Source organism: Anser anser (genome assembly GCF_964211835.1).
Source record: "Anser anser genome assembly, chromosome: 22".
Taxonomy (NCBI): domain Eukaryota; kingdom Metazoa; phylum Chordata; class Aves; order Anseriformes; family Anatidae; genus Anser; species Anser anser.
Genome location: NC_139743.1, coordinates 5,623,387 through 5,647,807, shown reverse-complemented (window position 1 = coordinate 5,647,807; position 24,421 = coordinate 5,623,387). Strand labels below are relative to the sequence as shown.

General features: G+C 48.5%; 1 protein-coding gene and 1 long non-coding RNA gene across 3 annotated transcripts in view; one reads left to right on the top strand and one right to left on the bottom strand.

The window, feature by feature from the left end:
* The window catches only part of LOC310885400, a 106,999-nt gene that overhangs the window by 80,675 nt on the left and 1,903 nt on the right, over positions 1-24,421 (top strand). The window lies entirely within an intron of this gene.
* Positions 12,753-24,421, bottom strand: part of SORL1 (sortilin related receptor 1) — a 42,599-nt gene continuing 30,930 nt past the window's right edge. For both annotated transcript variants that reach the window (XM_083808652.1, XM_083808651.1), the window contains exons 35-48: positions 23,998-24,167; positions 23,685-23,797; positions 23,354-23,458; positions 22,315-22,387; positions 21,403-21,485; positions 21,023-21,119; positions 20,250-20,434; positions 19,862-19,981; positions 19,597-19,761; positions 18,967-19,141; positions 18,641-18,747; positions 17,769-17,961; positions 17,262-17,474; positions 12,753-16,830 (exon numbers count right to left, since the gene is read on the bottom strand). In XM_083808652.1, the coding sequence (XP_083664778.1) occupies positions 16,763-16,830; positions 17,262-17,474; positions 17,769-17,961; positions 18,641-18,747; positions 18,967-19,141; positions 19,597-19,761; positions 19,862-19,981; positions 20,250-20,434; positions 21,023-21,119; positions 21,403-21,485; positions 22,315-22,387; positions 23,354-23,458; positions 23,685-23,797; positions 23,998-24,167 (1,867 nt within the window). In that variant the 3' untranslated portion in view covers positions 12,753-16,762. The remainder of the gene's footprint in view (positions 16,831-17,261; positions 17,475-17,768; positions 17,962-18,640; positions 18,748-18,966; positions 19,142-19,596; positions 19,762-19,861; positions 19,982-20,249; positions 20,435-21,022; positions 21,120-21,402; positions 21,486-22,314; positions 22,388-23,353; positions 23,459-23,684; positions 23,798-23,997; positions 24,168-24,421) is intronic.

The window sequence follows — 24,421 nt, the reverse complement described above, 5'->3', positions numbered from 1 at the left end:
CCTCTGAGACCCCGACGATTTGCAAATATCGAATGTATTTCCATTTTACAGGGGAGTGGTAGAAACTGAGCTGCGGAAAGCTAAACGAGCTGGCCAGTTCCTTAACGAAGAGCCGGAGCCTTGACCTCTGCCGTAGCCTAACTGGGCAGGGATACTGATCCTGGCAGGGAGAGTACGGCTACGAGTGTGTTCCTCGCTTGTAGCATTGTTCCTGCTAGGGAAATGGATGCTCTTTTCTTTGTGCAGCCATCCTTTTAAGAATTCAGGACCCCAGCACAAGTCTGATCCCTGCCTGGGTCCCAGAAGGGCTGCATCCCAGTGTGGTGCTGGGTCCCAGGGCCTCATCCTGGTGCCAAAACAGGAGGCGTGAGGGAAGGAATTGTAAGGCAAAGGGGTTTGTTCCTCTGCTTCACATCCTTGTAGGAGCATTGTTGTTGTCCTTAGAAAATTTGTTTTACCTGGCGTGCATCTATGAGCTACTGCTGCCGGTTATGGGGAAAGCAGCCTGCTTGGGACCAGGCTGTGCGCTGCCGCCCTTCCTGCTCCCAGGAGGCTACGGCGAGCCAAGCCCGTGCCCCACGCTGCCGGTGACAAGCAGCATTTCGAAGAGTTTTTCTCTCCCTCTGCTAAGTGTTTGCATTTATACGTGCAACATTTCTCCTTCTTCTTCCTCCTCCTCGCTCCTTACATAGCCAGGAGAGGGGAGGCTTCAAGGAGCGAGGGCAGCCTGCCAGAGCCTCCAGCCTCCCTTGCCAGTGCTGATTGCTCTCGAGAGCTGAAAATTTAGTCCGGACCGGAGCTCTAATATAACTCTTTGCTGCCTCGTGGGACAGTGTTTGTGTAAACGCCCGGGAAAATAAATAAATGAAGTGGTGGACACCTAGAGCATAACGGGAGCCTGTAGCTGGAGGTGCAGCCACCCCGCTGCAGCCCTCACCGGTGAGCAATCAATGAAACTTTGTTCCCCCGAAGGGCGGGTGGGTTTTTTCCCCGTTCTGCTCGTCTCTAGCGGTGCTAGAGACCTCCAAGAGGGCTGGGAGCATATTGCAGTGACTTCCAACCTCCGCGCAGCTCTTTGTGCCAGTGGTGCATTATCTGTGGCTTGTCTTCTTTTTATTCTCCCGCTTTCTTTAAAAAGCCATAAAACAGCAAGTACTGTTCAGTGATTAAGATTATTTGGGTTCACTTCAGTTCTGGCATGGTGCTAATAAAAAATAAAATAAAAAAAAACGTTAAAGGGTTTGTTCTCTCATTTGCAGAAGAAGCCGTCTCACTATGGGAATGAACAATTAACAACATTTAAATGAGCTGAACTTAGTCCTTTTCTTCCATTGTCTTTGTGCCTTTGAATCATCTGGAATTGGATTTTCTCTGCTGTATATTTTCCGGTGCGCTAAAATGTTTTACATAAATTGCAGACTGGTCCTGAGCTGTAACCCCCTCATCCCCGTGTCCCACGGCTCCTCTAAAAATTAGCAAATGCTGCAGTTAATCACCTGGAGCTGCTGTATGATTACAATCTTTGCTGATCATGATTTTTTTGCTGCCATTTTTTTTTTTCCCCCTAAAGAAAATACAGTGCAGAGACAGGGAGGGCGTTCTCTCCCCGGTTCCGTATCTGCAGGCATTTCTGCCTTCATTAATTAAAAATGATAGCAGGGAAGGCAAGCGAAAGGTTTTGATCTTTGCGTCGAGAAGCAGAGTGCAGCCTCCGCTAAACCCTTTCAGCGACGGATTTCGGCATCCTTTTTGCACGCCGCAGCCTCGGTGGGCTGTCTGTATCCGAAAATATTGCCTCCCTCTCCGGGAAAAGCACAATGCATCGGAGCAGATAGAGAGTAAAGGGGTAGAGAAAATATTTCATGGGGGTTTGCGTCCATCTCACGCGGGCTGTCGTAGGTATTCCCACTGGTTTGTTTTATTGAGGTGGCAAAGAGAGAAGCGGAGATGTGATGCTGAGCAATTTGGGGGACTTTACAGAGGATTTTGGGGATGGGGGTGGATTTGGGGTTTGTCTTTTGGTCGCAGCAGGACCGGTGATGGGCAGCATCGTGATGGGAGAGGTTGGAGGGGCAGAGGGATGAAATGCAATTCCTGCGGGCTATTAACCTACATCCCTGGCTCGGGAAAAAGGGGAGAAGCGCAGGCGGCATTTGGTGTGGTGTAGCTTTAAGAACCGAGACTGAAACACCTCAAATGAACTCTGCAGCAGACAGCTGAAAAAAAAAAAAAAAAAAAAAAAAGAGCGGCCTGGCCCCGCTGCCTTCCTATTCTTCATGATGTCATTTTTCAGGTGTCAGTTTGCCGGAGCGAGATTGGAACAGGCCTTGTTGCTAGGACATGAATGGAAAAGGCGCTGCCCATTGGCTGCCGGGGATTTCTCGGGCAGCCAATGGGGAGGGAGCAGTCGGCATAGAAATGAGGAGCAGAGGCGCCGCTGGCCGGGACGATTAATGTGTTTGCGGTGTCGGAGCAAATTGTGGCGCAGAGCACTGCGCGGGGGCAATTAAACCTAAAATCTTCCCCCATGCAGGCTGGCGATGCTGCCCTAATGGACCAGCCTTGGGTCGGAGGCAATTAGCAGCCGCGCTGCCTTCTGCTTGAGTTGGCAGGTCGGAGCGGGGCCGGTGTTCCCTTGGACATCGTAGATTATATAAGGTTTTTATTATCTTCCGCCTGCAGAAACAGAACAGGTAGAAGTGATTTCCTCCATTTTTGGTGATTATTGCCGTCTAGGTCCATGGTGTGCAGAGATCAAGGTACCGCCATGCTGCGATGAGTGCCCGTAGGAGTAAGGATAGGAGCGGGGCCAGTGGCTGGAGGAAAGGTTCGCCTCGTGCGCTATCCCCCACAAATGCAAGGAGCTGGCAGGATCCTGCTCCCCGCAAACACCTCCGAGCAGAAAGTATCACTTCAGAAAGCCCAACCGAGTCCGATTCTGGTATTTCAGCCCCCAGCTATAAAGAGCATTCCTATTTCAGTTGTTAGAAACGCCTGCCTGATGGCGGAGCAGCCAAGTGAGCAGGTTTGCCTGCCCGTCACCCTGACCATTGTCCCAGCCCATCCCCTCCATCGCCTCTGCGTGGAGAGGGCACCGATGCGTGGTTTCATGGAGGTCACCATGGTGGTTCTGCAGAGCCCACGGGGAAGTCAGTGTCACCAAAGGCAGCGTGCGTTGTGCTTCAGATGGGGCTGGAAGCTGTGGATTTTGCCGTCAGCCCCCTTGCACCATATATGCGACAGTGCCCTGTGCCACCGCGCCAAGTGCGCACGTCCTCAAGCCGGCTACGAGACCGGCCATTTTATTTATACCAGCCCGGGAGCACTAATTCCAGTTTCAGAGCATTTGCATTCATGGCGCATGCCCAAAAAGTAGAGAAAAAAAAAAAAAAAGAAAAAAAAAAGACTTTTTCCCTAAAATTTCTATGTAAGCGGAGCTTAACCTAAAAGCAGTCAGTTTAACCATTTCACCTCCTCTCCCCAGAGCAGAAATAAGGTATTTTCAGTGGGTTTCCCCAGGGGATGATGCACGCTCGGGCTGTCCTGTGGCCGTGCACAGGCAGACACGCACCAGGCTCCCCCTGCAGTGCCCCTCGTCCCATCCCCATCTGTCCCCCCGAGCAGAGCCCGTGGAGCCGCTTGGCTTAGGAAAAGTTTGTGTGCAGTTTCACCACTCTAAAATAAATGAATTTCCATCTAAGAGGTGGGGGCGGGGAGGGGTTAGAAGAGAAAAAAGTAGATGCACAAACTGGAGTCCTGCTGCAGAATTAGGGCAAAAGTCTGGCCTTGTTTATTCTGATGTAAATCAAGAGTAAACCCATGCAATTTTGTCATTCCCCGCTCTGACGCATTACTGTAAATCCTACTTTCGTAACTCTGTCATTATTTATGAGTGTTGCCGCAGTGCTATATGAGATCAGGACACAGTTATGCCTGGCCACGTGCATGTATTAAGGACTAGAGCTTGTAAGTTTAAATAGACAAGACAGACAAAGGCAGTTGATCATCTTCATTTTACAAATAGGGGCATAAGATTACATGATCTGCTTGAAAGCATTCAGGAAGTCGGTGTCTGGTCTGGACAGGAAACGGTTTTCATGTCCTGAAAAACTTCTCGTAATAATAATAAAAAAAATCCTGTTTGGCGTTTGGGTGAAGAATTTCGAGGGCAGGAAAACGTGATCATTAGCTGCACGGTGCAAGTCCAGGTTTCGACCCCTGAACGTGTTTCGTATTAAAGCATCTCCTGTACGGATGTGTAGGGGTGCTGTAGGGGTCCCTGCTCACAAGCTGAGCCATGGTTGGGCCATCCTTTCCATCCTTTCCGTTTCCAAATTGCCATCCTGGCCACTCGGCTGGCGGCTGTGTGCTGGGATGGCTGTTGCTGCTATTCAGGCATTCCCTCCCATTTTGTTTTTGTCATGTTATTTGCCTCTATTTGGCTGGAGGACTTAAATTCTAGAGGGTGAGTGTAGATACCATACAACAGCCTCCCTTACACCAGTGAGACCATGTGTGCGGCCTGCACAGCCACTGTGTCGCAGCCATCTCCTCTTTCTGCATAGCTCTGCACCCTGAGCGACTTCTAAAAGCAGATCAGGTAAACGCAGTGCCTTGGTGTTGAGCTGGGAGGAGAAAAAGGACTTTTTAGTCTATTGAAGATGAAGTTTTTATTTCAGCTCAGCCCCATCCCCTCCTCCTACCAGCATGCAGTGCCAGCACAGGTGAGGTCTCAGCCCAGGTACTGTGGGGAGTGCCTTGGTTTTGTGCCTGCAGGGACTGTTCGCTCCTGGAAGAGCCAAGCAGGGACCTCTTTCAGGATGGAAAAGGCAATTAATTAGGCTAAATAAACATCTATCAGGGTTCAAAATACGCACAGCCAAAAAGGAAGCCGCGCGCTGGTTCATTGAGCCTGAAAAGACTTCACACATTTTAAGTCTCTAATCGCATTCGTGGATGCACGTCCCCCTCGCCACCTTTTTCCCCCCAGAAATAATTTCACTTCTCAGGGATGGCTATTGCCACAGGAAGCCACTGCTCCAGGCCACGCGCTGCTTCGAGGCATAAGAAAATGGTGGCGTGCGGTGGCACCGGTGTCGTGCCAGGACCTCGGCTCGCGGCCTCTGGCCTCACCTCGGCTCCTGGCCTCCCGCGCCGAGCCCTCCGCGCCCGGCCTCCCCTCCCCGGCAGGGTGCTGCGTTACCAGGGAGCTAAGCTAAAGAACATATGGAAACGTCACGCGGGTATATATAGGAGGGGAGCGAAAATGGATGCTCTCGGGGACGATAAACATTAGCGTGTCTGCGGGGGGAAAAACAAGAATTTCAGCTATTTGTGCTGCTTCGGGGGATTTTTGTCGGTGTTTTCTTCACTAGTGTTCATTAAAAAAAAAAAAAGGAAAAAGATCATTTATTTGATTTACTGAGTCTGTGAAAGACAGGAGCCATTCTTGATGTTAAACTTTTGTTTTTTTCTGTAAAGGCACAGTAACAAGGCAAGGTGTTAGGAATGAGTTCCAGCAGATATTTGCGAGGAGACATTTTGAAAAGCTGAAGTGACCAGTTTGGGCACTATCAAGATTTTGGGTCTGGCTCTGGAATACCTTGGTGATTCAATTATTTCTTCTGGTTTTGGATAACATGAGATCCAAACTAAGATGTTTCTATTATGCAAACTCTCACAGGTAGCTTTGACCATTTTTTTTCTTTTAGTGTTTTTTTTTCCCCGTTTTTTTTTTTTTTTTTTTTTGATGAAGATTTCACTCTGCCCGAGGATGTGTGTATTATTCAGCAAGGAGCCAGGTCCGTGCTCCGTGGATTGCTGTGTTCTCTCTTTCCAAGCAAGTGATCCCGAGGAATTTGATGCGGGTGCGAGGAGAGCACGAGGCTGTGTGTAAGGTGTCCTGCACCGAAACCCGGGCACGGCAGTTCCTGCACCTGGGTATCTTGATGGGTGAAACTGATTAGGAAAGCTTCTCGGTTCAGTCCTGGGCAGGCTGCAAAACGATCCCTGCTCTGTATAATGAAGTATGTTATCTACCCTGCCCTATAATAAATCGAGAGAGGGCTTGGAGGTGGATTGTCATCTGGTCTCGATTAGCATTGCTCCGCTGATGTCGATGGCGCCTTGACAGTGCTCGCCAGGTGAGGATGTGGCCCGTCCAGGGCAGTCCCCTGGGGTTACAAAAGCAGCATTGAGGGACCACCATTTCAGGGGAGGAAAGAAGCCAAGAAAGGACCAGGACAGCTTGCAGGGAATCTTAGATGACATTAATTGAAATCTTATCACTTCCTTCATCTTAAGGTGAACCCGGGGCATAATAAAGAGCAATTATCTGCCATCTTCCTTCATCTGCCCCAAGTACAGGGAGGGAAGAGTATATCAATCACTCTTTCTGCTCTACCTTTTTTTTTTTTTTCTGCAGACAATACAATGTATTTACAGACCTGTCACCCCTTCAAACCCCTCCTTTCACAGGAGAGCTGAACAAAAGCATGTGAAAGCAGCAGAGCTGGGGAGAGAGAGGGGATTTGGAAAATGGAACCAGAGCAAAAATGTGGGCTGCTACCCTCCAAGAAAACACTACTGAGTCTGGAGCTGCCCCACACTGGGGCAGTGGCCATGGGAGGTCGGGGGGGCTGGAGGTGTGTGTAGGAGTGATGCAGAGCCCAGCTGGGACCAGCACTGTGGAGGCTGTGATGCCCAGGCTGGGTGCCATGCTGCTGGAGGACCTGGGGAGGACCTGCTGATTCAGCCCCAACTGCCAGGAGCGAGGAGGACCCCTGTCCCTGCTTGTGTTGCGTTAATTCTGCAAACACGCAGAGGATTTGGGGCCAAGGCTGCTGTTATGGCACTGTTCCCCGGTGCTAAAATCCACGTGGAAGGTTTCATGAGTGACACAGGTGTGCAGGGCTGTGACCAGGTTCAAGTGTACCAGGGGCTCTGTGTCTGAAAGCAATTGCCAGGGTGTTTGAAGAGATCAGGGGCAAACCAGCACTCACTGCAAACTGTAACACATGCTTTGGTTTAGGCAGAAGGGAGGAAATTTTATCAAGTTATAACAGGAAGACATGACCGAAGGTCTTGGCTAGAGGAAAGAGGAGCAAAAGGGCATGGTTTGGCCATAAGAGTGTAGAAAACCATGTTTCCATGTTGCTGCTTGCTTCCTTGTGCTCAATCTCTCCGTGCCTCAGTTTCCCTGCCTGTAAGCAACCTCACCTGCTGGGCCACAAGGGTTCATGGGTCTGGAGCCAGAAGGCTGCCCTGTGGTCGCATAGATTTATTCCCAATAAAACCCATGTAGTTGGCAGAAGGGCAGGCATGGCTCTACGTGGGGCCACATCCCCTTCCCCAATGTCTGAGAGGAGAAGCAGCATTTTTTTTACTCCAAGGCTGCACTGCTCTCTGACAGCAAATCGATGCTACTGTAAACACAGGAACAAAGGAGCTCGCACAGGAGAGAGGGACGGAACAAGGAAAAGGGAGAGATGGAAAGCTGATAAGCAGCCAAAGCCGAAACAATGTTGGGAAAAGCTGAATTACTTCAGCACCTATTCATACGTCGGCCGGAGCTGGTTGCCAGCCCGTTCCCAAGGCCGTCAAGGAAGCGGTGGGTTAGGGGCTGGGTGAGCCGGGCGGTTCCTGCCCCGCAGAAACCACTGCCTCCCGATGGATGTCATGGGCAGGGTGAATTCCCTCTCATTTGGATCAGGAACGCACGTGGTTTCTGTACAGACCCTATAGGAGAGAAGACCGTGGAAAAATGGGGGTTTGGGAGCCAAGAGCTCTGCAGTGGAAGAGCAGCGTTGGGGCCCAGCAAGTTGAAGTTTGGGACAGGGTCTGGCTCTCAGTACCTAGGGCATGGCCTTACGTCTAAACACATCACTGATCAGCCAGTGAAACCCGTGAGAGATCATTTAGGATCGTGCTGATCTGCATGGCAGGAGCACAGATTTCCACCAGTGATGGAGCAGGACCCGCTCAGAGGTCTTGCAGGGACCAACATGTTATTGGAAGGCTCAGCCTTCAAGGGAGGCCGGGTTTTCCTGGTGGTTTGGGGTTTTTAGTGTGCATATTGTCTGTCTGTCCTTGGGAAGGCCACACGGAAGAGCTTTCAGGAGATCTAGAATAAGGAGAGGGGAGTTTGGTCCCCAAGTCCCCCCATCTGTAAAGAATCAGCAGAACAGCACTTAATGTAGTCCCGAACACGGCCATTGTGGGGCTTAATTAAACTGCGCCGAGTGCTTGGAGATCCTCAGGTTAGAGGCTGTGTGTACAGCGAGTTACAAAAGCAAACAAAGTGAAATTTTGCGTGTGTTTTGCTGTAGCTGTCTTCATTTATGAGAAACAAATCACTTAATGTACATCTTGTATGCAGCCTGTTTATATAGGATGTGCTTATTATTCCAGTGGGAGGGAAATCTGGTAGTTTTGATTATCATTTCTGAATACGTAATCCACATAAGGAATAAAATTTGAATAAGACAGTAAAATAGCACAAATAGGTTTTATAACTATATATGCGTATAATTTTATTCCTTAGCCATGGGAAGCGTCATCAATTTTAATAGGCCTGAAAGATGGAGGGAGGTAAATTTAATATAGTATAAAAATAAAGGTAATCCCAGCAAAAGACAAGCGCGGAGCGGTTACTAGAGTCACTGCAGGCAGAGACAGTACACGTTTTGTGTCCAACAATAGCAGCGTACGTGACTTGAAACTCTCTTTCCTTATAAAACCATATACCCACTGGTTTGGCTTATTAGCACTAATCTTCAAAGGCAGGCACGGGGCTGAGGTTCCTGGTTCGGCTCGGAGGCGAACAAGGTGCCAGTGCTGCCCACGGCCAGGACAGGGGGTGCGTGCGTGAGCTTTAACCTCCTGCTTTTCCCCTTTTCGGCGGCACGAGGAATGCCCGGAGCCGTGCAGAAATATGTCTCTGATGGATAGTTTACATGTGCAAACGCTGCAGTTGAACTCGTACTGACTCCGCTCAGAGTAGATCGGGTTAAATGGACTATTACAATGGCAGGAGCTCATCTGGAACTAATAATTTTTGAGGCCACCAAAAGTAAAAAGTAGAAAAAAAAAAAAAATGGGGGCGGGGGGGCAGGAATCCTGGTGAGTTTGGTGGCCGGTGACTAAAGCTTCTGCTGCCATCTACTGCACGTGGGTGGCAGCAGGACCAGCTACGAATTCACTCTCTTTTGGGCTGAATCGGCCACGGAACAGGTTAAATGCTGCGGGATGGGTTGGGGTTTGGAAGGAGATGCCCAACGCTCTGCACACCCGTTCGGCCCTGGGCTCTGGCTCTTGCTCGTTGCCCGAAGCACCGTGCAGCATCTGGTCGGGCTGCCCCAAAGGCACCCCAACGCGGTGCTTCCATCCCCACAGAGCTTCGTCCTCACCCCGCTCGCCTGGCTTTGTTGCCACTTGCTTAGGATTCACCACCACAGGAGACATTTTTGGCTCCGGTTTGGGGGGGGGGGTAGCGCTAACAAAGCTCCCATCAGCCGCATGCGAGCGGCTGCGTCGCAAATCACACGACAAAACCGGCGCTGGGTGACCGACATCTGTTTTGTCTCAGCAAGCGCAGCACGAAGGCACGGTGCCGGTCCGTGGCCCCACCCGCTGGACCCAGCTCAAGCATTACCGTGCTCGCCGGCCTGGCGAGACAATAAACGGAGTCTATTTATTTATGATGGCTGGACCCGAGCAGGTCATTGGCACAGTCTCCAAGGGCGATGCGTTCGAATCCCTTTCTCAATTTTCTCTCTTCCATCTCTCCGGGCTGCCTGCTATTCTTTGTGCCCGTTCTCCCAGGAGATCTGGTCTCGAAACAAATAGCTCGCCATCGCTGCGGCTCTTGGTTGGGAGGTTAAATAAGTTTAGGAGGAAAAGTACATTTCAGATGGTGCTGATCCAAATGGAGGAGCCAAAGGCACTATTGTCTTGACTAGCTCAGAGCCTGCCGTGGTAATTTCCTGGGTACATAGGCATGCTGGCTATGAGCTGCAGAGAGCCACTGCGAAGTGGAACTGGATTAAAAATAAAGCTGCTCTTGTGACAAAACAAACAACTGGGAATTGGCCTCTGGGCTTCTGTTCCTGGCTTTCGGCGGGATCTCAAGAAAGCCACGACAGGGGAAAGGGAAGCCATGGGATTTCACAAAGCTGGGCGAGGACGTGCCACGCTGCCGCAGCGCCGGCGGAGCCCCGGCGGGATGCTCGGGGCAGGGCACGCTCTGAACTGCTGGGCCTCTGCCCTGACCACAGATGGGACCCAGAGGGACCCTCTCAGCCTGGCAGGGATGGATTCTGCCTCGTGTTGTGTAAAGCTGTGGCCACGAGGAGCCCCCAGCCTCTTCTTCTCCGTCTCCCTGCTGTTAACCTGCGGGATTGCAGGGGGGCTGGGGAAATGCGAAATGCTCGAGCAGCCATTCTTGCAGTGGGAGGGGAATGAAAAAGTGCCAAAAAGGTTTGAGCATGGCTTGTTCAGGTTCCGAATTCCTCCTTGGAGAGCATCTGTTTCCCTCCCTGGGGCACAGAAAGATCCAGGGGAAATTGGCCTTCTCCTTCGGCTGAGCCACACTGGAGCTCTGAAGCCCGGTGACGGGAATGCCATATTTTGTCCATCTCTGTCCCCAATCCTGCGTCTCTATACCATGTTCCCCTCCTGCACAGACTGTGTCAGCAGCTTCAGGATGTATTTCATTAACTGTTGCTCAGCTCACAGCCCGGCTCGCCATTTGCTGACCGTCCTCCTGGCCTTCCTCCCTTTGTGGCTGCCTTGTTCTCATCATCCTCCGTTGGTCTGGGAAGCGGCGCAATGATTTCCAGCCTGGCGGCAGGCAGGTGCTCGTGCCGAGCACACGGTCAGCTCTGCTGCAGGGCCTGGGCAGAGCAAAGCTGCCGAGCATTGGGCGAGCTCAGAGAGGAGGATCTGGGTGAATGTGGGCTTCTGGTGCCTGTAATTTACAGGGAAGAAAGAAACCACATGTCCTGGAAGAGCCCTGGGCTGCCGTTTTCTTGCGTCCCACTTCTGGCAGGTTGAGAGGCTCATAGCAGGAGCCAGGGCTGTGATGGTTATCATGGCTCTTCCTTCCCACACAGACCCTCTTTTCCCTCCTTAAGCCGGGGGCTGGGCTATCTGGGAGCTCTTGGCTCTCCCGTCCTAAATTCCAGCTCGCGTTTTGCTGCGAAATATCCTTGGTTATTTCATCTTTCCTGCCGAGAAAAGCTAAACACAACCGTTCGGGTGTCTGGCACGAGAAACTCAGATTGCTTACTCCAAAGAGGATCAGCGAGCCAGACCTTCAGCTGCGCTCTCTCAAGATCAGAGCGCGTCTATTTTGTGAAATGCTTAACCCACGCTGGGAAGTGCTTTTGCAATCCTGGCCGTGCCACACGTACACCTGGCCGGCTTTGCTCCGTGCGCTCCTCTGGTGGCTGGGACCCTCCTCCTCCATGGTTTTTGGGTGTCTCAGGGTCATGTAATGAGCAAAGCTGGGACATCTCTTTGAGAACTGGCAACACACTTAGCAATTATTAAGGTGCCGTTGTTCGTCAGGAGTTTTGCCTAATTATGTTACCCAAAGTGCTGGAGAGCAAGGCTCTACCTACTTGCAAGGGTACTATAGAGACTCTGCAAGAATCTCTTGGTTGCATGTAGGGGCTAGATAATATGGAAAGGTCATAAAGAAAAAGGAGGGAGATGCAGAGTCAGAGACAGGGTAGAAAAACCCGCAGTGCAGACATCCCGGGCAGGTGGGCGCAGTCTGCAGCTGTAGCTGCTGCTCTCCAGGCCATGCTTTGGAGACGCCAGTCAGGTGAGAGCCAGTGGGGCCGTGCCAAAACATCCCCAGGCAGCCTGGGGAGGTTTAGGTGTGGGACTGGAGTGGGAGAGGCTGTCTCGGGCTCTCAGAGCAATATTTCTGCAGTCGGTCGCAAGGTAACTTGGTAGGCACAGTTCCGATGAAGGCAGTAAATGAATAGGGGTAAAGTCTTTCCTTCAGAAAAAAAGTAATTTGCAAATGTTGTTAGGAAGCCTAATCAGATCACTCTTGTGTCGAGCCTTTATTCCATCAGGATTTTCTCAGTGAGGCTGGGCGCTGAGGCTGAAGAGTCACGTAGGCTGCTCCGAAGGAAAGTAGGTGCATGGGAATTAGGTGTTGCTTTTCATACCTCCGGGGAGAGCAATCTATTCCAGCAACAATAGGGAAAAATCAGCTTCATTCATGAAGAAGGGGGCAACCGGGAGGAAGGAATGGCTGTTTGTTAGCGTTGCCTTAAGCTAAACATTAATGAAGTGCAACACTTAAGATGCTTGCATGCCTCAATTATGTCCACCAAGCTCACATGTTGCCTTTCCAATTATGTAGGCTAAAAAATGAGGTACGTGTGAAGAGACTGCTGCCTGCTCATTACCTCTCTGGGACTCATAATTCTGCTCGCTTTCAGCTGCTGGGGTGTCAGGTGTACTTGCACACACAGCATTTCAACCAGCAATGGGAATGCAGTGCAGGGATGGGATTGTTGAGGGGATGGATGCTAGGACGGGGAGAACCATGTGGTTTGGGCACCAGACAGGGTTAGTGCTGGCGATGGTGCTCGGTGAGCATGGATGTGAAACTCAAAGGCTCTGCAGGTTTTCTGGCCTCCAAGGGTAGTGCTTGCTGCCTGGCTCCTTGGAGGAGAGGCGTGGGAACTGTGGGGACTAGATGATAATAATTATGGAAACCAGGAATCGTTCTGTTTACCCAGTCCGTTTTTATTATCATTATTAAGTGGAAAAAAATTGACAGACAAAAAATCCTTCAAAATTGTGCAATAATAACACAGCAGAAATCAGTGAATGGAAAAAAAAAAAAAAGACAGAGTAGCAATTCAAATGGTATAGTATTAAACTTCACTTAAGGAACCCGATTAGAAGTTGATACTACGTCTAAAAACTTCATTAGAGACTGGCTGCTCGTAGTCTGCCCCAAGACTAATTATCAACATCACAGCTAGTACCAGAAATGAAGATGCTCTCTGGAACCCACAGTAACTACCTCCCTGGCACCATTTCTGTTCTGAAGTCCATTTGAAGGAGACTTGAAATTTGGAAAATGTTCTTTTGGTCTGAAGGTCACTTCTCCCTTTTCTAGATTTCTAGGATTTCTAGAAACTGTCAGAAGCGGTCACATTTAGTGACCACCAGGGTGACCTGCAGGCACAGAGGTCCTTTAGAGCCTCACGAGGCCATGGGATGGCAGCGGCACCCAGAACATCACCGCATGTGCTTCATCCTTCTCGTGTGCTCTCCTCCTCTTTCTGTTCGGGTGCGCGCCCTATATATCTATAAGCAACTCGATCTCGGCCCAAGGAGAACTGTCTTTTCCCAGTGCTAGACCTGCAGATCCCTGCTGCTAACACGGTGGCAAGGCAGGAGCATATGGAACAAGTTAGGGCAGGCTTACCCGGGGCATGAACCTGCAGCACACCAGCTATTCTGCTATTAAATACCTACATGCACAAATTTCCCCTGTGGTCAACAGAAAATCCTTCGCCCCTCTCTGAAATTCCTCTTAGTGTGTCCTTGGGGTGCCAGCCCTGGCAGAGTGGCCGAGGAGCCACAAGCTCGTGCTCGTGGCAGGTGCTGGGCTCGGTGCATGCATGCCTGCCTTGGCTGTTTTATGGCAGCGGCAGCCCATGGACAGAGGAGAATGGGATTTATTCAGGCTGAGAGGATCGTGGTTTTACCCTCAAGCCTGGCAAATGGTGCCTCCTTGTTCTTTCTCACTTTAAAAATCAAAAAACCTACCGAGGCTAAATAAACCCAGTGATCCAAAAGCCCGCCTGATCTTAGAGTTCAGCCTTAGTCTTTTGTTCAAATGGACTTAAGAGTACCAGCTGGCATCTGAGGTGGGCTCAAACACGAGTTACCAGAAGTGCCTCCTTAGCCCGCATACCTTCCCCACTCCTTTTCTCGTTATGGGTCCAAACATCTCACAGGGTTACTGCCAGGTAAACCCAAGTCACCTCCCAAAAATTCAGGTAAGGACTCATGTCACATTGCATCAGGCTACTGAAACAAAACCAGAACAAAATATGCATCCACATCCATGTACCATATATACACCACAACCCTCCCACCCCATATACATCTCTGTGAACAAGATTCCGTGCTTCAAAAGTTCATAAAAATATACAATTTACCCAGAACTGCATCTATCCTGCTTATTCCCCACCTGGAGCTTAGACTTCTCTATTTATATATAAAATACAAATACACTAGCCCTGTAAAGTTGCTTTGCTGGGAGCACAGTGGTGATTTTTGCCCTGAAGGGAAAGCCTCTGAGGGCAGGGAGCGTCTGTGCATTGCAAGAAGCGCCCTGGTGCGTGCAGCTTGGCACAAGGACTGCAGGCTGCAGTGCCCCAAAGCCCCGTGCAATGTAGGGACGACTGCAGAGCGAGCGCCGAGGTGTCCCTCACCCCCGTTGCACTGGAGAGGTGCAGCTAGCTGGGAATATTTTTGGAATATAGTATTCCAGCAAAATGCCTCGCTGGCAACAGGCTCAGCGCCATGCAAGCGTCGCTTTGCTGAGGCACAAAGGAGCCTTTCAGAGTGACCAGAAGTGACCCGTCCCCAGCTGAAAGCATCCAGCCAAGGGATTTCTGCAGAATATAAAGTGGTTTCGAGGTTCCCCCTTGGCATCTGCCTTCCACATACAGACACGAGATGGGCTCACTTCTGCTCCCCTTACTCGAGCAGGATTTTCACTTAGGGGAGTAAAGTGGCAGAATTTAACCGCTATTAATTCTCAACAGAGAGGTACCATCTTCTGGGATACTATACTGCAGTTTTCAGTTACCTGTGCCAGAAATATTTGCTTAATAAGGACAAGATGCAATGCTTTTTATCTCTACTTTCAAGCTGTCCCCTGCAGAAATATGTTAAATCTTCTGCTTTACACTTCTAGAATAGTTTTGCCTCTGGGTCAGATTCTGCTCTCTCTGTAGCTGTGACTCCAGACAAATTGAGATCTACGTGCTAGGCTGAATTATATACGTTTTTAACCCGTGAACAGCACCTGACCCACTAACAAGGTAAAAATATTGCAACTTGGCAAGCTCGCTGCTACTTATAAAATCTAGTTATGGTTTGGTCCCAACTTTGGGGGAATAAACTGTCACCGGGATTGAGAACACCAATAATTAAAAATAGAGTCAGTATTTCTATAGCGTATCAAACCATACAGAACCTCAACTTTTTTTATACATTTTCTGCAAGTGAAATTAAATGGATCAGTTGTGTATCAAAACATAGTTGGCCTCTCTCATTTCATCTGTAGGAAGACTGCAATTATAATGTAATTTACACAGCAAAAATACTTCTGGTTTAAACAAAGAAAGTAGCATGACAAGACAGTGTGCTGTATTTTTACTGGCATGGAGCTACTGGGCTTTGCATATATAGAGTACGGCCAGGTGTGAGCCGCAGACATCCGCTCGTATTGGTGCTCTTGGGCTGGCGAGCAGTGGGATTCGTGGTGAGATTCACATTTTGCTATTGCCAAAAAATAGCCTCGACAATGGGAAGCAGAATTTCTACTGCTTAGTTCTGTTAGCCAGTATTATGTCTACAGTAAATGTGAAATGAGGAGTGATAGGAATATATTATATCTATGTTACTTCTAAAGCTGAAGGTGCAGCTACAGCTACTTTTAGGAAATGCTACCGAAGCAGCACCGAATCCCTGCTGTAAACCAGATGAATCGAGCTGCTCAGTAATTACAGCTCTGCACGACTGTGGAGAATCTGTAAGCGAAGCTCTTCTCCAGTTGCACACAGTGGAGGCTCCCCCTTCCGTCCCTCACCATCCTAGCATCTCCGCGCAGCTCCGCAGAGGAAAGGTTTCCTGGAAGCTACATTTTAAGGTGTGCACTTCAAAGTCAGGGGATGGCCATTTGTTGCAGTGACATTACTGACATAAATTACGGATCAGGGCATGGCCAACGGGTTGGCACCTGCTGGTGATCGCTGGAGGGGTTTGGGCAATGCTGGGGGGCTGCAGCACGGCGCGGGCAGCTCTGCCTGCACGTGAGGTCAAAATTGCATAAACTGGGCGCTTGCCCAGGGATGACTGAGGAAAGATTGTGTCTTTCAGTGCGGGGAAAAATATGTAAAAAATAAGGATTCTTATTCCTGTGGTGAGAACGATGATGGGGATGCCAAAATACTACTGCCTTGCAAGATAAAGTGGCACATGTTCTACACAATAATGTGTACAATGTCTGACGACTTCGGAAATCTGTTCTTAAGCAGATTTCCCAATAAATTAACACAACAAAAATACTTTCATATAAAACAAAGTCTAAAGGATATTTTTTTTTAAAGTAAAAGCAAAACCTTCAGGGACTATATTACTTATCTCTCTCTACATATATAATCTCCTGAATTTTTTTAAAATAAATTTATTCTTGTCTTAGAAAAATAAAATGAGTAGCCAATTTAGTCAACAGAAAATATCTCACAGACTTAAAAGCATGCCCAGCAAGCATAGCCTTGTAAGACTAAATCAATGTTAAATCAAAGCAATTTGTTACTAAACCAACCTAGTTTGCAATTCACAGTTGAGTACTACAAAGTGTTTCTTAAATTTTTTGGCCCATATAAAAATAACATATTGCAACTCAAAGTGCATTTTTAAAATAAACAATCAACTATTTTTATCAAATAAAATATTTACACCATTTGGTTTTTACAGTCAGAAATGCGCTTCATGCGATGACCATGGGGACATCATCTGAAAATCCAGTTATCATGGGAGCTTCGTCATCCTCATCTCCTGGAAAACAAACCCAGAGCTCTGTTACGCTGCCCTTGGTTTCATTGGGCACTACTAAACCGGCCCCAAAACTGTCCCCAGAATTACTGCATCAGCATGTGGCCCTTAGCTGGTTGTTGTATTTGTTATATTTGAGTTTTGATTTTACTTTTGATTATCATTATTGGGAACTGTTTATGTGAGGTTACTAATTACATATATCCCAGGCCAGGCTTACCCTCCTAGAACCAGATCGAACCCACAGAGATTTTCATGCCAAGGATGGCCTAAAGCATGAGAAAGAGGTTAGGTCTTGTGCTGATTTGGAGGCCCTGCAATCCCAAGGCACAACACCAAGAGCTACTGTTAGGTTGACAGTTGGATTTGATGATCTTAAGGGTGTTTTCCAGCCCAAATCATTTCCAACCAAATGATGCCAAGATTCCACGTACCTAAATCGTCCCCTGAGGAGAAGATGGCCGAGCCGAGGCGGGAGCTATAGTGGCTGTTGGCGAAGGCGGTGAAGCTGTTCTGCAGCCTGCGATGCCTCGTGTAGAGCACGATGAACCCAACACCCAGGGTCACCAGCAGCAGGAACAGGATCGGGACCACGATGGCAGCTACATCTGTGGTCTTGCCGATTTTTGATGCAGAGGAGTCTTCACCTACAGAGCAGGAAGGGTGGGAAGCACCATTTGCAACTGATGCCACTTTTCTCCCCATGCTACTTGTGCAGTGCCCTAAGAGGGTGTTAGTGGACCAAACCCAACAAAACATGGTCAGATTGCCACAATATTCACATCTGAAAATTGCAGGATGGTTTCTTCCATCCTGTCCTGCTAGGACACAAAGCCACCGAGTGACTGGCTGTGTAATACTGTATTAACTCCTCCTTGGGTCAGCTTGTGAGGTTTTAGTTAGTGTTAATTGAGGAAGAGGGGATGATGTTAGTGTCTTACCGGTTCCTAGCTCATCATAGAGAAGCGTGGCCGGCTCCCCGCACATCTGCCCGCTGTACAGGCATCTGGCCTGAACTGTGAAGGAATAGTTGTGCCCTATCTTCAGGTTGGAAACTTTGAAGAAGTTTTCCGTGGTGTTCCCGAGATAAGCCGTGCTGTTCATCAGGCTGTCGAACATGTGAATCTCGTAACCCTGAGAAAACAAAAACACAAACCCCAAATCACTCGGCTGCAGAGGTCATCTTTGCTGCTTCTGACGGGCCTTTGAAAGTTGTTTTCCCTGCTGAAGCTTTGTGATGAAGTGCATCAGGCTACCAGCCAGGGGAGAACAACAGTGGAGCCTCCTCCAGGCACCCCTGCCAGCACACACTGGCCTTGGCCAGGTCAGAGAGGAGATTTCGGCCTCTGGTTCTCTCTGTTCTTAGCAGCCACCCAAGGCCATCCAAAAAATGGAGCCCAGAGTCGATGATGTTTTTTTTTTTCTGATGTATGTTTCTACCTGCTCATGCCCCAACAGAGAGCACGTTGCAGATTTTCTATCAAAGTCTAAATAACAATTCTCAGATGCTACTGATGCGTTTCCCAGCGTGGTAGGGCAGTGGCCTGGTCCCAGTCCTGTGCACGTGTGATAGCTGACCTTTTTCAAGAGGATAATTATGTTCTTAAAAGGTGACCGGCTGGATCTAACAGCACTAGTGCCGTGGTTGTGATGCAAATTGAAGCGAGCTCTATGTGGAGGGCTCATCAGGGACTCCCAGGGGAGCAGAGCCTCCTGATGTACTTAAAGACTCTGTGTAAGGAGCCCTGCAAGCGACTCCGCTCTTGCATTTACTGAAACGCTGCTTGTAGGATGGGGGAAGAGTGCCACTTACCCGGCTTTCATTGAAATTACTTTCCTTTAATGCTAAACTCTTCCAAAAGAGCAGAATGTGGTCGTTTTCTGTGATAATTTTTAAGGCATCTGGTGCAGACAGTGGTACTGCAAATGAGAAAAAACAGCAAGTGGGTTAGGTTTTAACAGTGATGATACTTCTGGTTGAGAAACAGTACGGGGACCACTTCTGAAATGTAGTGGGTTTTTGGGATCAGCCTAATGCAATGCTTACAAGGGGAGGAGGCTGTGGTGTGTGATCTGGTAGGAGTCTGACAGTGGGTTTTGCAGTAGGGCAGCATTTCATACAAATACTTGCTCGTTTACCTGTATTAATCTTCATGCTGGATTCTTTGCTCATGTTTCCCAGTTGAACAATCACGTGGTATTTGCCTCCCGGTTCGAGTTTCTTAATGGTGTACTCCACCGTGCTGTTCCGCGTTTTCACTTTGTAGATTTTATCTGTTTTTCTTACCAAATCTTTAACTGCAACAGCATACAACTGAAGGGGGAGGGAAGGCATGCATGGTGAATGACAGGAGACCTTACTTTCCTGCAGACTTGCTAGCAAACTCATATATTAGGACATCAGACTGGAGGGCAAAAGTGGCATTAAACCATGCCTGCATCCTACAGGAACCTGGGAAGTAAAGTCAGTTTTCAGGCCTCTTGCTGGATTAGCTGGATCCCTGCCCAAGATCGCTACTTACAGATAGAGAAAATGAAGTTAGTGGGGCATATAAGGGCAGGAGGAAGACCTCAGGTTGTATTTCTTAATGAAGAGAGGTGCAACCTAAACCTGTGCCATGTAAAGTTTGCAGACTTGCTGGGAAGATTTATACCCTTAAACCTTTGCTGTTAAAGCCTCGGGACCAGATTAGGAGCGGAAAACTTGCTGAGAAAAAGACTTTCCTTCAGTGGACCTGTCTGTGAGCCAGGGTTTTTGTGAGATATTACCATGTCCTGGTCAGGCGAGTCGTAGGGCGATTCCCACTTGATGACAGCAAACGTCTTCCCGGTGAGCACCGAGTGGAGGTGCCGGGGGGGCAGCCGGTTGTCGGGGATCATCTTCACCACGACGTAGTCAGACGGTGGCCCTTGGTAGGGAGACATCACACGGACCTCGAAGGGACGGCCCAGCAGTTAATAGGGTGCCTTCGGGCTTTGGTACCGGACTGCGGCCCGTAGTGCGGGTAGGAGAGGGGCCAGAAACGCAGCCTACCAGGAACAGGTACTGCTCGTCCCGCTGCACGATCACGGTGATGTTGTGGGAGGTCGTGGTGGCATTGTGAGGGCTCCTGTACAGCTCAAGGAAGGATGTGGCGTAGAAGATGCCGTAGACCTGCAGAGGAGGAGACAACAGGGACGGTACAAAGCTTGTCGTGGCATGGAGCTCCCACCCAAACTTTTCATGTGCTGTTGCTTTTTAGGGACGTGATGCAAAGAGCCCATTTCAGGGGCAGCAAGCACTTTTCCTACTTTTTATGACATGTATTTTTCCAAGGCATTCAGTCCCAACAAACAATCCTGTTTAATTATTTCTTGTGTTTTTTGCGTCCAAGCTAGACCCCATCCTGGGTGGGGAGAAAAGAAAAGACTCGGTGCCTTACCACGTTCCTCGGCCCGGTCCAGTTGCACTCCACCGCGGTCTGGTTGATGGCCCTGGCTTTGAGGCTTGGTGACGCCGGTCTTGTTCCACCGGTCACGACGTGTACAAAGGACAGAGGGCTGTCACCCAGCTCCGTCTTAGCCCAAGCAGAAATTTCGTAGGGCGTCTGAGCTGTCAAATTGGCCACTGAGCAAGAGGAGAGATTTGCACTGTTAGGTGAGGCCCAGGACTGCAATGGCAGGGTGAGAGCTTTAATAAATGTTCAGCATCATTAAAGAGTCTTAGCCAGGATCCTCTCTCCCTTGGTTTGTGTTTTCATTCATTCTGAGTAACTTCTTTTACACAGAAGCACCTGGGTATCTAGCCCAGCCTATTGCTTGCCTGTATTGGGATGTATTCCTGTATCTTGACTGTGCACACCAGTTATTTCTCCAAAGCCGAAAATAATCTGATTAACAGGGACATGTACTGTATACCAGCCCAAGAAATCATTGACCTTTTGCTGAGTAGATAAGGAATCACAAACAAAATCCCCGTGATGAGAAAAGGCTAGTGCAGCTCTAGGGGATAAATCCCAAATCTCCTTGAAATCTCCAAGTCCTAAGAATAGACGCCGAGGATTTGCTGGTTTGTCCTAGTAGGATTTACTCTTTCCTAAACAGAAAGTACTGAGCTGAGCTGCCGTTACAAAAACATAAAATACAATAACTGTGGCTTTCAGTAAAAACACTCTGTTTGGAGGTGATTTAAGCAGAGTTTTATATCTAAATTTACCTTTTTGGATCGACTTTTCTCCTTCTATGGTCAGAGTTCTTTTTTCCTGCCTGTGTGTATCAAATGTCCAGTAGATGTTCACAACGTAACCGCTGACCTGTCAAGCAGCAATCACACGCAATATAAACTTACATGAGTTCAGCTATTCTTGTATTGAGTGAAAGAGCCAAAATTTTAAGTCTCTAAGTTGTATTTTCCGTCCTAATTAAGAGAGAGCTGGGACAGCTGATGAGTACCAAGTAATATATTGGCACGGAATAATTAGTTTCCAAAAGCAACTGTGCTACTAAAATGGGTGCTAGCTTCTCTTATTCAGTATTTATCCCATATCCAACCCAGGTCTTTTACTGTAGTTGCAGAAGTAAAGGTTAAAATTTTACCTTGATATTAGTATTCATTTTTAGGCTGAAACTTATGGAGTCCTCAGTGTAGCCCTCAACACGTATGACAGGTGGAGGAATGACTGGAAGGAAAGGGAGAAACGGCTGTTACTTCAACCCCAAAAAACAAACATATAGGGAGAGGACAGGCAAAATGCAGACATTCATTATGACAGTCACCAACCAGACCCAGAACATCCCCATCCCTCCATACTACAAAGAATCCTGCATTTTTAGTAGCACGGTGTTTCCTTTCTTTGTCAACACAGCAAGGGTGCACTTTTATCTCACAAATTAGATAGCAGACAATTTTGACATCAGCATATAGGTTTGGAAAAAAAACTTGCCAGGAATACAAAAAATTTCAAAAGGCTTATCAAAAAACATTTCAGAGGGAAATGATTTATCGTGTTGGTTGGATTTATCTACTGTCAGGCTGCAACGTCGTGATCGTTTCTGAGAACCTCCATGTTTTTTTAGCGGTCTAATTGACACAAAATGCAGCAACCATCATAGTGATAAGCTAAGAGGGAGAAGAAGGAGCTAGCATCCTTTCAGCTAACGGTATTGAAGGAATTGCTGGTAATGCATTGTGCCTATCCAAAGGTAGAATCTAGCCTACACAAGTCAGTGGCAATCCATCTGCAGTCCAGGAGAGAGGGACATGCATCCTGCATGCCACAGAGTTCAGAGGAAGAGTCAACAACCTGTTCAGACTTGCCACTGAACTCCAAGGTGGCTCCAGTTAAGTGAACAGGTACAGCAAAAATAAATTGTCATAAATGTCAGATGCTCAACAGGGAAAAGTAAAGAAAGAGGAGGCGGTTACGTGCACTGATACTAACACTTTGGGCTTATATTCAGTATTTTTGCTGTGTTGACCAAGTTGGCTGAAACCGAAACAGCATTTACCTTTGCCTTTGATGGTGGTTATGGATTTGGAATCGCTCCAGTTTCCCACTCCTCGACTAGTCACTGCAGCAACCTTTGCAAATAAGAAGGTTAGTTAATATGAACGAATGTATGCCACCAACGCTGCATAATGCAAACAGAGAGCGAGGTTAGAGCAAGGTTATGGACAAGGCGGAGCTCATGGCAAGAGGACATTGAAGCAAGCAATAATTTAATTACTTGGCAATAAAATGCTTATTACAGAGATAAAGCAGACTACTTTAAGTCAATTAAAAGAACCTAAGAGGAGGGAGGTGCATCCTCTCTGCAGATAACCGCTCTCTGATGAGATCTTTATAAAACGTCTATAAAGATAAGGAGCCTTGGAATCGATCAGCCCTAGTGTAGGTAAGAGTTGTGCCTGTGGAGCCCATGTGAAAGCTGCATCCAGTTCCAAAGATTTATTTGGAAATAACTTAACATGGGAAGGAAAAATATGGAAGGAAAGACTCACTTCAGCTGACCCAGAGAAAAACATTAATGCATGGGGGTTATCCCAGCTCCCAGGAGCTCCCACAAGTACCCATGCTCATCCTGCTCGTGGAGGATGGACAGGGGCAGAGTACACATTTCCCAAGGTTGGCTGTGCAGACTTTCATTTCCTCTCCTTATTAGTTCTGCCTATAATTACCTAGCTTCTCCCATGTGCACGCCTTCCCCACATGCGTATCTGCTTCTTTTCCCGGTGACAGTTAGGACCAAATTTATCTCTGCCCCAGATCTGGTGCAGTTGCAGTGAGCTTGGAACGGGCAGCACGGATTTCATAACACAGCCTGGCCTCCTGGGAGGAGGAGCAAATCAAAGGCCATAATTCGGGGCTTAAAACTATACACATTGTTGGCACAAATGCCAGGCCCCTGCTGAGGGCTGACATTAAAGGGCAGAATTTTAACTACATAGTTTTTTAGCAATTAGTTGACTGTGCAGGACTTGGACTGCCTAGCGAACAGTAACAAGCTCATGCAGAGTGTTCCTACAGACAGCTCCGAAAATACTCACTCGAACAGTGTATAACGCGTTGACCTGCAAGTTCTTGATCTCAGTGTAGTTCTTGGTGGTTCTGAGGGAGGACCATTCCTTGGATCCACTCCTGCTGTATTCCACCTAGGAGGACCAAAACAAGGGGTCAGGGCTCCATGGTCAACAGTCCCACAGGGCCACAGGTCTTTCTATTACTCAAACATCGGAAGTAAGCTGGAAACAAAACCATGGACCTGAGGACTGTGTTACTACCTACAGCCCTGCACCATTTCTTCTCCCATTTTGCCCAGCACTCTCAGTGGATTTCCACTACAAAATGCAAAATACAAAAACATGGTGCAGGACTCACAATAAATTCCCGTATGAGGCCATGGGCGTTCACAGGGGGGCTCCAGCAGCCTGTCACCACCCCCTCGGCTTCCTTTTTCAGGGACAGCTGAAGGTTAAAGGGGGCATCTGGTACTGGGGAGAGAAACAAAGGTGTTAGTGATGGTCACAGGTGGCGTGTCCAGGTCTTCTGGGGAACAGCAGGAGGTGACCAGGATCTCCCAGAGAGGGAGAAGGCAGATGTTATCTTCTGCAGTTTTGTCCCAAGGCCTGATCAACCCTTTCTTAATCTGACCTCCAGCTAGAACTAAGAGGAGCCAGGCAGGTCTGCTTACGTCCTTCGGGTGCCCGCAGGGTGATGAAATCGTTGGTGTTGTAGACTCTGCTGAGACACTGCACCTGGACCTTCACCTGATAGGTGCAGTCGGGCTTGAGGACCTTCAAAACGCTGTTGGTTTTGTTGCTGTGGGTTTCCAAAACCTTCCAGATGCTTTCACCGACCGTCCTGCACAAGAGTCAGACCCCTGCAGTCAGGAATATGTTCAGTAACACAGGGGGATGCAGCTTGCCCCAAAGGATGAAATCAGTTTTCTGTCTTTTAAGGGCTTGCTGCTTAGTTTTCTGCTCAGTAAAGCCACGGCACCAGCTTGAAAAGCTGCTGTTTCAAAGCCCGAACCAAACATAGCTCGGCGCCTCCTAAGCACCGTCCTCTGAGGTTTGCTATAACCGCTGTGCTCTAATTTCTTGACTTTGTTCTCA